General features: G+C 38.1%; 1 protein-coding gene across 1 annotated transcript in view; it reads right to left on the reverse strand.

The window, feature by feature from the left end:
* Window positions 1-2,153: 2,153 nt before the first annotated feature.
* The window catches only part of LOC104863335 (endogenous retrovirus group K member 10 Gag polyprotein-like), a 12,631-nt gene continuing 1,829 nt past the window's right edge, over window positions 2,154-12,955 (reverse strand). Inside the window, 3 exon segments of the mRNA XM_010625707.2 lie at window positions 2,154-2,609; window positions 2,611-3,802; window positions 12,216-12,254. Of these exon segments, the coding sequence (XP_010624009.1) occupies window positions 2,231-2,609; window positions 2,611-3,802; window positions 12,216-12,254 (1,610 nt within the window). The 3' untranslated portion in view covers window positions 2,154-2,230.

Below are 12,955 nucleotides of genomic sequence, written 5' to 3' on the forward strand. Positions count from 1 at the left end.
AGAATGGCACGCAATTCAACTACTTGTGCTGAAGCAGCAGGTGTGGAAAAAAACCTTTTCATGACCATCAATAACATAAACTGCTTTTCCATTAGAAGACCCATCAGTGAAAATAACAATGGCATCAGGTATAGGCCTAAATGAAATAATTTTTGGAAAAATAAAAGATTGAAGATTTGCAAATTGTAACAATTTATTAGGTGGATAATGAAATTTAATTTGACCTGAAAAATGTGCAAATGCAATAGCCCAAGAATCACAATTCTGAAACAGCCAATCTAGTTGTTTTCCTGTAAAGGGAATTACAATACTGAAAGGTTCCAAACCAAAATATTTCCGAGCATTACATCGGATTGATTGAACAAATTGGGCAACAGCTTCATAATAAGATTGTAAATTTTTAGCAGGCGAAACAGATAAATGTAACCACAATAAAGGTCCGTCCTGCCACAAAACTGCTGTAGGGGAATGTTTGGTTAGAAAAATAAAAGCTTCTAAGGGTTTTTGATAGTCAAAATAAAATATCTGTTGATTAGAAATGGCTATTTCCACCTTTTGAAGAGCCAATCGTCCTTCATATGTAAGGGTCCTGGGGGAAGAAGGATCAGGATCCCCTTTCAAGATGTCAAATAACGGTTTTAATTCTCTAGTAGTTAATTTTAAATAAGGCCTTATCCAATTAATATCTCCTAACAATTTTTGAAAATCATTCAAAGTTTTCAAATTATCTTTTCGAATCTGTAACTTTTGGGTAAATATTTTTCGAGGATAAAGTTGATATCCCAAATATGAGAAAGGAGATTCCCATTGAATTTTTTCAGGAGCAATAACTAATCCATAAGCATTTAAAACCTTTTGTAAATAAACAAATACAGTAAGCAATAATGGTTCATCTTCATTTGCTAAAAGAATATCATCCATGTAATGTATCATATAAACAGAAGGATAACTTTGTCTAACACAGGAAAGTGCCTGTGCTACAAACTTTTGACACAAGGTAGGGCTATTTGCCATACCTTGAGGCAAAACTCTCCATTGGTACCTTTGCATAGGCTCCTGGAAATTAATAGAAGGAACACTAAAAGCAAATCGTTTACAATCTGTAGGAGCTAGAGGTATAGTATAAAAACAATCTTTTAGATCAATAATTATTTTAAAAGTATTTCTAGGTATTGCGGAAGCAAGGGGGAGACCAGGTTGTAATGTTCCCATGATTTCCATAGTTTTATTAATCTTTCTTAAATCTTGTAATAATCTCCATTTACCAGATTTTTTCTTTACAACAAAAATTGGGGAATTCCAAGGAGAGACAGACGGTTCAATGTGGCCTTTATCTAATTGTTCCTGCACTAACTGTCGGATGACTATTAACTTTTCATTATTTAAGGGCCATTGATCAACCCAAACAGGTTTTTCATCTTTCCAGACTATTGGATCTGCATGGGGTGCAGGCATGTCAATGACCCCTAGGGAAAATATCCCAGGCCTTGTCTAGGAGAATGGGCTATCGGAGTCACAGGAAATTGAATTCCTTGACCTTCCTTTCCTAAACCAACATTAGGCAAGAATCCTTGATCAAACATTTGATTAGAAACTTTTTGATTGGGGCTATATAAATAGACTCCCATCTGTTGCATGACATCTCTTCCCCATAAATTAACCGGGAGGCCAGGAACAACATAAGGCTGAAAAGTCCCACAATGTCCTTCAGAATCACTCCAATTTAACATATCAGTACTTTGTTTAGGATTTTTACTTTGACCAATGCCTTGTAATTGAGAGACAGTCTCCTGCAAAGGCCATGTGGAAGGCCACTGGTCAGCAGTTATAACAGAGACATCAGCACCAGTATCTAATAACCCAATAAAAGATTTTCCTTGAATTAACAATTTTATCTCTGGCCTATTGGCTCCAATAGACTGCACCCAATAAACATCTGAGGACCCAAAACCTTTATTCCCTCTAATGGCTTTTTTATATTTTCCTGAGGTGACTATTCTGGGTAAAAGAATCAATTGAGCTATACGCTGTCCAGGCTGAATAACAGAAATTTGAGAAGGTGAACAAACCATAATTTTAATTTCTCCAGTATAGTCCTCATCAATAATTCCTGGGGAAATCATAAGCCCTTTCATAGTAGAGGAACTCCTACCCAACAAGAGACCCAAAGTATCTTTAGGTAGTGGCCCAAAAACTCCAGTGGGTAGGGCTTGCATTCCCATTTCAGGGGTTAATACTGCATAGGAGGAGGAACTGAGGTCCAATCCTGCGCTGCCTGAGGTGGCTCGGGATAAGTCCTGAACGGATTTTTTGACTGATTTTGAGGGCTGATCTGAGGTTTCGGATTCTGAAATGCCCCAAAAATTTGATACGGGGCCTGAGGCTGGCCCCTCCATCCGTTTCCCAACTGGATAGGATTACCCATAATATCTTTTTTAGATCTGCATTCATTGGCCCAATGTTTTCCTCTTTTACATTTAGGACATAAACCAGGTTCTTTAGGAGGCTTTGAAAAAGATCCATTTTTTTTACGTTGTGGGCAGTCTCGTATTAAATGTCCTGCCTGACCACAGCCAAAGCAATTTCCATTATTTCCCTTTTTTTGGAGGGCTCCTTCTATGTTGTTGATATAAAACCTCTTTTATAGTTTTTCCTTGTAAAGCTGCAGCCATGGCAAAGCCTTGAGTGTAAGAAGGACCTGTATCCGCACACAAGCGAACATAATCTGATAAATCAGCCTTCTTTCTAAAAGGACGAAGGGCAGCTTGGCAGGCAGAATTAGCATTCTCATAGGCCAATTGTTTTACTAAAACTATACCAGCTTCAGATTCTCCTATGACTCTGCTGGCCGTTTCTAACAAACGATCTAAAAAATTTTGAAAAGGTTCATCTGGCCCTTGTCTGATTTTAGAAATATCTTCTGAGGCTCGTCCAGATGAAGGAAGTTTTTTCCAAGCATTTTTAGCAGCAGTATTAATCTGAGCATACACACCTGGGGGAAAACCTAATTGCTGAGTAACCTCAGCATAAGTTCCCTCTCCTGCTAGCATCTCATAAGTTACACTAAGTTCTCCTTGCTGTCTATTAAGATCTGCTACTTTCTGGCATTGTTCTGAATATTCAGATTTCCATAACAAATAATCTCCTCCAGCTAGGCAAGCCTTAGCAATCTGTTTCCAATCAGAAGGTGGCAAGGCCTCAGTTGCAAGAGAATCTAGCACTGCTAAAGTAAAAGGGGCAGTTGGCCCATATTGGGCACAAGCCATTTTTAATTCTTTTAATTGCTTAAAAGGAATTGGAGCATGTTGACGAACAAGGTTTCCCTGAGCATCCTGAGTCTCAAAAACTGGGTAGGCCAGAGAAAATGCAGATACATCCTCACCCTCTTTAAGGGCTTGTTGTAAACCCTGTTGAACTGGAGACTTAAGGAGTTGGGAGTTTACTCTCTCAGGCTTCCAGCCTTCACAAGGTCCTGAAGCCAAAGCAATCAAAGAAGGTTCCTTTTCTAACCGATTGTCACAAGGGGAAGGATTAAGATTTGCCACTGGGCTAGGCATGTTTTTAGGAGGTTTATGACTAGTCCATTGAGCTTCCATCTGTTGAGACAGATTTTCCATCATTTTTTCTATTTTTTCCATCCTGTCTTCTAACTGAACTTTTTGCGAATCTTTAGTATGGGCTGCTGCCACTGAAGGCTGCCATACATTTTCATAATATTTAGCAGCTTCTTCCTCAGGGCCTAGGGGTTCCGGTGGAGCTGTGGGAACAATAGTTTCACTTTCGTCATAAGATTCAGGTTCCTCTACAGTTAATAAATTTTTAAAAATATGTACAAAAAACATGTAACTAATGCTGGCTCCCATTTTTAATATTTACAAGAAAATTCACCGCTCCTTACCTTTTCATTGAGGCCTCCTTCTTCTCTGCGGTGTCCTTCACTGGATCCCTCGATACCCAGGCCCCACATTGGGCGCCACTTGTGGCGGTTCGGCCGTCACAACACGAATGTACCTGAGTTGGGGAGTGAGGATTGAGAAAGGACAGCACACTCAATAGTGTGGAGACAAGAGGTCCTATTTATTTCACAGAAACAGCTCCTTTTAAAGGCAAGCCAACAGGAAACATCAAGCAATATTAGGGAGGGGATCAAAGGTCAAACTTAGCAAAGTCCTTGAGCAGAGCGTGGTGGTGCACGCCTGTAATCCCATAAAACTAGTCTGGATTACAGTGAGCTCCAGGTCAACACCAGTAATCCCATAAACCCAGCCTGGATAATCCCATAAACCCAGCCTGGATTACACAGTGAGCTCAGCCTGGATTACAGAGAGCTCCAGGTCAATCTCATCTGCATAGCTGAGACCCTCATCTCAGAAAAGCCAAATAGAGTCATAGATTGTGTCAACGACTCAATGGTAGAAGAAGTTACTTTTCCAATGTCAAATGCCAGCGGGCTCCCACACTAACCTCATACAGAACCTATCACCAAGTATACAGACTTCTGGAGGCTTCTGTGCACTCAGATCTCTTAAGCTCTCTCTTATGCCTTAAGGGATTTTCTGGTACAAGAACCTCACATCAGTGTTTTAATCTCTGTCAGGCAAGGACCTACAAACAATAAGGAATTCAGTTATACTCCGTAGATGATGTGGACTTCACTGGTGAACTCACAGAGTTGCAGCACCTTTCTCTGTGGAGTACTTCACATTGAGTAAAGTAACCGCTTTGGTTTCAAAGGGCTAAGCATCAAAAGAAGATGCTCCCAGGGGAAAACTGCAGTTAAAACCACTGAAGCACTTTGAAAAATGCACTTACTTTCTAAGCTCAAACTGGAAGTCACTCCAATGTCACAGAGTTCTAGAGGCTTGTGGGGCCTCAGAGGTGCTAAGCACTGTCTTAGGCCTCAGGACAAAGCATCCTAGAATTCTCTCAGCAAAGAGCTTCTATCTCTGCCAGTCAGAGATATACAGAAAAGAAGGAATACAGTTGCACTCCCTCTGAGGAGTGGACTTCACTGGTAAACTGAAAGAGTTGTAGCCCCTTGCTCTGTGGAGTACTTCACATTCAAGAAACTAACCGCATTGGTTTCAATGGGCTAACATGCAAAAGACGCTGTTTCGCAGGGAAAAAACTGCAGTTTCAACCCCAGAAGCACTCTGAAAAGGGCGCTTGCTTTATAAGCTCAAGCTGAAAGTAGCTCTGAGGTCACAGAGTTCTACATGTTTGTGGAGCCTCAGAGCTGATAAGCACTCTCTTAGATTTCATGGCAAAGATTCCTAGAAGCCTCTTAGGAAAGAGCCTGTATCTCTGCCAGGCAGAGTCCTACAAACAAGAAGGAATACAGTTGCACTTTGTATGAGGAGTGAACTTCACTGGTAATGTGTAAGAGCTGCAGTGCCTTGCTCTGTGGAATACTTCGCATTCAGGAAACTAACAGCATTGGTTTCAATGGGCTAACCGGCAAAAGAAGCCTTTTCCCATGGAAAAACTGTGGTTTCAACTACCTAAGTACTCTGAAAAGTGTGCTTGCTTTCTAAGCTCAAGCTGAAAGTTACTCCATGGTTTCAGAGTTCTACCTGCTTGTGGGGCCTCAGAGCTGCTAAACACTCTCTTAGGCCTAAGGGCAAAACTTCCTAGAAGCCTCTCAGCAAAGAGCCTCTCTCTCTACCAGGCAGAGACCTACAAACAAGAAGGAATACAGTTCCACTCAGTATGAGTAGGGGACTTCACTGGTAAACTGACAGAGTTGCATTCCCTTGCTCTGTGGAGTACTTCACATTCAGGAATCTAACCGCATTGGTTTCATGGGCTAAATGGTGAAAGAAGCTGTATCTCAGGGAAAAACTGTGGTTTCAACCACAGAAGCACGCTGAAAAGTTTGCTTGCTTTCTAAGCTCAAAATGAAAGTCACTCCAATGTCACAGAGTTCTAGAGGCTTGTGGGGCCTCAGAACTGCTAGACACTCTCTTAGGCCTCAGGGAAAAGCTTATTAGAAACTTCTAAGGAAAGAGCCTCTATCTTTTCCAGTCAGAGATGAACAGACAATAAGGAATACAGTTGCACTCCCTATGAGGAATGGACTTCACTGATAAACTGACAGAGTTGCATCCCTTTGCTCTGTGGAGTACTTCACATTCAGGAAAATAACCACATTGGTTTCAACGGGCTAAGCAGTGAAAGAAGCTGTTTCCTGGGGAAAAACTTCAGTTTCAACCGCAGAAGCACTCTGAAAATTTTGCTTGCTTTCTAAACTCAAACTGAAAGTTACTCCAAGGTTACAGAGTTCTAGAGGCTTTTGGGCCTCAGTGCTGCTACTCACTCTCTTAGGCCCCATGGCAAAAATTCCCTGAAGCCTCTCAGCAAAAAGCCTCTAGCTCTGCCAGGCAGAGACCTAAAAACAAGAAGCAATATAGTTCCACTCCGTATGAGTAGGGAAGTTCACTTTTAAAATGATAGAATTGCATCCCCTTGCTCTGTGGAGTACTTCACATTCAGGAAACTAACTGCTTTGGTGTCAATAGGTTAAACTGTGAAATAAGCTGTTTCCCAGGGGAAACATGCAGTTTTAACTGCAGAAGCACTCTGAAAAGTGCGCTTGCTTTCTAAACTCAAACTGAAAGTCATTCCAAGGTCACAGAGTTCTACATTCTTGTGGGGCCTCAGAGATGCTAAGCATGCTCTTAGGCCTCAGGGCCAAGCTTCCTAGAAACTTCTCATGAAAGAGCATCTATCTCTTCCAGTGAGAGATGTACAGACAAGAAGGAATACTGTTGCACTCCCTATGAGGAGTGGACTTCACTGGTAAACTGACAGAGTTGCAGCCCCTTGCTCTGTGGAGTACTTCACATTCAGGAAAATAACCACTTTGGTTTCAATGTGCTATACAGTGAAAGAAGCTGTTTCCCATGGAAAAACTGTGATTTCAACCACAGAAGCTCTCTGAAAAGTACGCTTGCTTTCTAAGCTCAAACTGAAACTCACTCCAAGGTCACAGAGTTGTAGAGGCTTGTGGGGCATCACAGGTGCTAAGCACTCTCTTAGGCCTTAGGGCAAAGCTTCCTAGAACCCTCTCAGCAAAAAGCCTCTATCTCTGCCAGGCAGAGACCTACAAACTAGAAGGAATACAGTTGTACTCCGTATGAGGAGTGGACTTCACGGGTAAAGTGACAGAGTTGGAGCCCCTGGCTCTGTGGAGTACTTCCCATTCAGGAAATTAACCGCATTGGTTTCAATGGGCTAACTGGCGAAAGAAGCTTTTCCCAGGGAAAAACTGCGGTTTCAACTGCAGAAGCACTTTGAAAAGTGCGTTTGTGTTCTAACCTCAAACTGAACCTATCACCAAGTACACAGAATTCTGGAGGCTAGTGTACACTCATAGCTGCTAAGCACTCTCTTAGGCCTTAAGGCCTATTCTGCTACAAGCACCTCACAACAGCATTTCAATATCTGCCAGGAAGAGATCTACAAACAAAAAGGAATACAGTTATAGTCCTTATAAGATGTGGGCTTCACTGGTAAACTCAAGAGTTACAGCACCTTTCTATGTGGAGTACTTCACATTCAGGAAACTAACCACTTTGGTTTCAAAGGCCTAAGCAGAGAAAGAAGCTGCTTCCCAGGGAAAACTGCAGTTTGAACCACAGAAGCACTCTGAAAAGTGCGTTTGTGTTCTAACGTCAAACTGAAATTATCACCAAGTACACAGAGTTCTGGAGGCTTGTGTGCACTCATAGTTGCTAAGCACTCTCTTAGGGCTTAAGGGCTTTTCTTGTACAAGTGCCTCACAACAGTGTGTCAATCTCTGCCAGGCAGATACGTACAAACAAAAAGGAACACAGTTATAGTTTGAATTCTTGGTCAAGTTTAGACAAAAGGCACTTTCCTGTCACTCCAGGAGGATGCACACTTTGCTCACTCTGCTCTTCTTTTGTAGGCTTCTTTTTGATCAGAGGACAAAGCAATGTGTGTTACCTTCTGCATCCAGCAAAGGAAGGACAAGCACAGATCACAGAAAATGATCACAGGAAGAGCAGGCATTGGATTATTTTGCATATAACTCCCTCCAACCCTCTGTAGTACACATTTTACAGAAGTCCACATCTTCTTAATTTTTAAGAAGCAGCCCACTTGATCTGAAAAGGAGATATACAGTCAGGGATTGATTTCATTCTGACTAATGCAACTTAAAGTGTACTTCAGATGTTCCTGTGATTTGTAACTCTAGAAATTATCTTAAAACTTTTCCATGGTTGGGAAACAATAAGCTTATTGGATTGGATCCAGAGCTTTATAATTAAATTTTTAATTTATCAATGCATTTATGGTTTCTGTGATATAAGGGTGGGTGTTAGTGTCTTAAAACTCAGAAATGCAATGAATTTATTTCTAGTTGACATAATTGAACTAGTTAAATAAACAATAAATAAATACAGGTGCTTCTTGTGTTATTAATACATGATAAGTGTATAAAATAAGGGTAAAGCATAAATTAGAAGATATTATATTGCCATATTTTATATTCCTCAACTAAAATATCCTGGACCTTAGTCAATAATTTTCCTGTTTATCTAATGAGATATTTAATAAATTTCTTACAACTTTATATGCTATGAATTTGTATAGAAATGGATAACTTTATTTTCTGATCCTCGAGTCATATACAGTATTTGGTATGGTGGAAGAATCAAAAATATAATTTCTGTTAATTAATGCATAAATAGTTTTTTTTCATAAAAATTCCCTGTAATCAGTGCTGTTTCAACAACTTGGTGATTTCTTTTCTGAACTTTTATCCTTTTAAGTATAGTCTAATAGAATAAGAGACAGAAAATTATAGTCTCTGTTTATGTTGCTATCATGGACAATGAGACCTAAAATTTCAGCATCTACACTATTCAGTTATTCAGAGATTGCAGTGGAGATGTTAGTAAAAAGAAAAGAACAAGAGATGAAAGATAACAGAGAAACATATATGTATTTTCTATGATAATTGTAATTACCATTTTTCCAAACTTACACCAGTAAAAGTCATTCTTCTATGAATAAGCAGAGAGTAAACTGCCAAATAACATAGGAAATTCATTGTAGAGGTAGACTATGAGATTCTTTAATATCTCAGTTTAGTGTTTTGAATTGACATATTTATTTTTACACTTTAAAGGGAAAAGAAAAAAATGAGTAAATGAAAAAATGTAAATAAAATATTCGTAAATAGTGAAGGGAGAAGTGGGTAAAGGGAGGGCATGTATAAGGGGAAAAATGTGAACCAAGACCTGTCATGTAAAGGTGCAAGATCCAATGATGACTGTAACTGTACTGTGTACCTAAAATGTACCAATAAACTCAATGAGAAAAATAAATAAAATAAAAAAACCCACACAAGATGAAGGACATACAATTTCTCTGCTTATTTTGGCTTACATCCTAATACCACAATATTTTATTCTTCAGTAGTATTTTCTAACTGTCTATATCTGTAAGATCATTATTGCTATGATGATGGAATTGTTTATTTGAAGAAACAATGCTGTTGCAATATTTTATAAAATTCCAAGTAACCCTGAGTTGCCGCAGATGTTGTGAAGATGGCTGCTATTTTCTCTGTTTCTATTATAAAGCCTGACTACAGAGTTGGATAGATGGACACATATCCTGCCTATAGTAGAAGCCAGTGACAGAGGCTTTAATGTTGTTTTCTGGCCTCTCAAACTGTGTCTTCCACATGGGACAATGGAAATATTATTCTCTATAATGATAAAATTTTTTTGTCAACAATCCTGAAAATTTTACTATGTGTGTGTGTGTGTGTGTGTGTGTGTGTGCCAGCCATATGTTTACAAGCAACATTAACAATAGTAGGTTGTGCTTGATTATAAGATATATTTGAGACAATGAAAGCAGGTGATCAATAGTAAAGTGGAACATGCCTCAATTTTTTAATGCATATATTAATTTTGACCAATATATTACCTAGCAATTTCTATTTGTGTGACATTGAGAAAGAGCAATATTTTGAAAAGGCTGCAATAAAAATAATCACTAAATGATGGTTCTTCCTCAGGTAATGCTGTGTATCACTTCAATTTCATATGTGTATTTCACAGAAGGACTAAAAATCATGTGTCTGTGTGATACAGTACATGGAACTTGAGTTGTTATTTAATAGAAAGTGAAGCAAGCTTTAGGCCCTTTGTAGGTAGGAATGACAAAAAAAGTGCTATGAATGTACAACTCAGTACTAACAAGTATATACTCATTTTAAAATATTTCCTCAGACTCTATGGCAACCCTTAACTTTGGTATTACAAGTATATAGTAGAATGGAATCACATGGAGATATCAAGAACTCAACTTTTGTTGTTGATAATATCAGTAACTTTAAAATATTAGCTCTGAAGCACATATTACTAAACATTAATTTTAACATATGTTTTTAGTGGCCACTTTCATAGGTAATACTAATATTTCATTTTCTAATAATTGTGAAATATATGAAAACTGTGATACTCCATTGTGCTATGGGAAATGATCCCCACAAATTTAACGTACAGATATTCTGAAACTAAAACAAGTTTGGTTCAAGATTAGGCTATTTTGTTTTGTTAAAAAAATCTCAAGTAAATATATTCATTAAAAAACTAAACACTGGTAGTCTATGAGGTTTAAAAATGTTTCCAAAGCCACTTTATAATAACACAAGTTAAGTAACTGTTTCCATTTATAGACAAAGACACTGTAAAGTTTTTTTTATATGTATTACTTGTGGTAGATTTCTTTTTTAACTTTTCTCAAGTAGTCATAGTGCAAAATGATCAAAATAATAAACCCAACTTGCCTTCAAATAATGTAGATGAGAAAATTGTAATCTATATGGAAGGAAAAATGGAGGTGAAATTCTACTAAGCTCAAGAATGTTGGGACTAATGTGGGTATTAAGTTATAACCTGGAACTAAAGACTCTAGTCACACATGTGTTTTATGATCAGAAATAAAAGGAGTCATCCCAGGGCATTCAGTACAGAATGAATATGTGTTCCTTCCTGAACACTTTACTGAGATAGAATGGAGTTGCTATAAATAATCTTGTGTAGAGGTACAAGATCCCAACAATGAATGTAACTGTACTGTATCTCTAAAATGTACGAATAACACAGCAATGTTACTGTCATTATTGCCACTGAAGTCTGCACTTAAAATAGTTTAATTGGCCATGCTTTGTTTTTTACATGTTACCATAATAAAGTGGAAAAAGGTGGTGGTTCTTAGAACATTGATGTGGATATTATGCACAAGATTATTTTTGAATAAACGAAAGGCCCAATGTCTTTTGGGAATATTCATTTTGCTTCTTTTTATTTTTAAAGACAATGAAAAGTACTTACAGATTTGGACAGAATTATTTGTATATGCATAAACATATTTATCATTTTTAAAACTTAAATGGAGAAAAATAGTGTTTTTCATTCTTATTCATCAATATTTTTATCTGTAGATTTTCAAATGAATAAATATGTAACCTGATATGAACTTGCAACCAATTTCACCAGAATATTTCCATATGTATTTTTGGTGGTCTTTACCTAAAGAAGGGTTCAAAATCATTGCTTTGGACACACTGTGGTATTTAGAAATGCAGAACTAATATTGCATGCTATTATATTAAAAAAACATCAAAAACTTGAAACAGTAAATATTTAATAATATTTCCTTCATAACTTTAATATTTGAGTTATTGTGTATGACATTTGAGTTATTCTTATTTCATAAGAATCTATAACATGTGATTAAAATATGGTGATTATTGCTGCTGATTGCCATCTAATTGAAAGGCAGGCTCATGAACACATTGTGGTGTTTACTCATCCGCCTTATTCACAGGATCTGGAACAGAGCACAGTGAGTAAAAAAACATCCTGCTGGAGTGAGAGGAAGAGATGTCTGGGTCTGAGAAGAGAACACTTGCCAGCATTTTCCCGGAAGGATGCATTGTGTGTGTTTAGACAGACCAGTCCAAACATCTCTTCTCAATTTGTACCCAATAACTTGATTATAGTTATATAAAAGTAGAGCTCTCCCCCCCTTTTCTGTAAAAAAAATTGGGCATTTTTGATTGGTGAAGGACTTTATATATGAAATAAAATAAACAAAACAATAGGACACATAGCTCAGATCCAGGAATCTCGAACTCCCTCAAATATACTTCATGGTATTGTGCTTACCCACATCCTCCTCTTCCTCTTCATCCCCTTCATAATCATCTGGAATAGAAAGGGATAGTTCTGAGGGGCCTAGTTTAAACTTTTGTGGGTGAGATGTCTATGAAGTTCAATACATGAAGGAGTAAAGTAAAACTGAATGAATTATCTGGGACCCTCAACCCAAAACAGGAGAGGAACTTCATACTCTGAGTAGCTGAAAGTTTTCTGTAAGTATTCCTTTGTCTGGTGACCAAAACTGTTCTATTAGAACTATTGAAGGGGAAAACATTTCTGATAGTCCTTTCTTCCTCAACAGTTACTGAACAAAGCTGTTTCCATACTCAGTCATGGCCCATGATGCAGATATGAAGAACTTGCCTGCCTTGTACCGTTACAGGTCTCTGGTTTCTTCCTCAGCCTTATTATGAACACTGTGTCTGATAGAAGCTTGATGATGTGGACAAGCACAGGGGGAGGAAACAATGGACCACAGCCACCAAACTGAAGGTCTGGAGATAAATGTTGATTATTGACTATTATATGACCTTGGTGGCTCTGTGCATGGAGCTCAAAATTAAATGTAGAGTTCCACTTTGTTTCAATCTCTAAGGACCTCCTAATATTAGTGGAAGAAAAAGAAAAGATAATAAATGCCCAAACTTTTGTGAGTCGTTCATCTACTCAATGGGATGTTCTTGGTACAACTTACTGGTTTTCTTTTCTTTTTATATTTCTCACTACTTATTAAGATGTAATCTTAT

The sequence above is a fragment of the Fukomys damarensis genome, unplaced genomic scaffold, assembly GCF_012274545.1.
Source record: "Fukomys damarensis isolate Sample0158 unplaced genomic scaffold, DMR_v1.0_HiC HiC_scaffold_30, whole genome shotgun sequence".
Taxonomy (NCBI): Eukaryota; Metazoa; Chordata; class Mammalia; order Rodentia; family Bathyergidae; genus Fukomys; species Fukomys damarensis.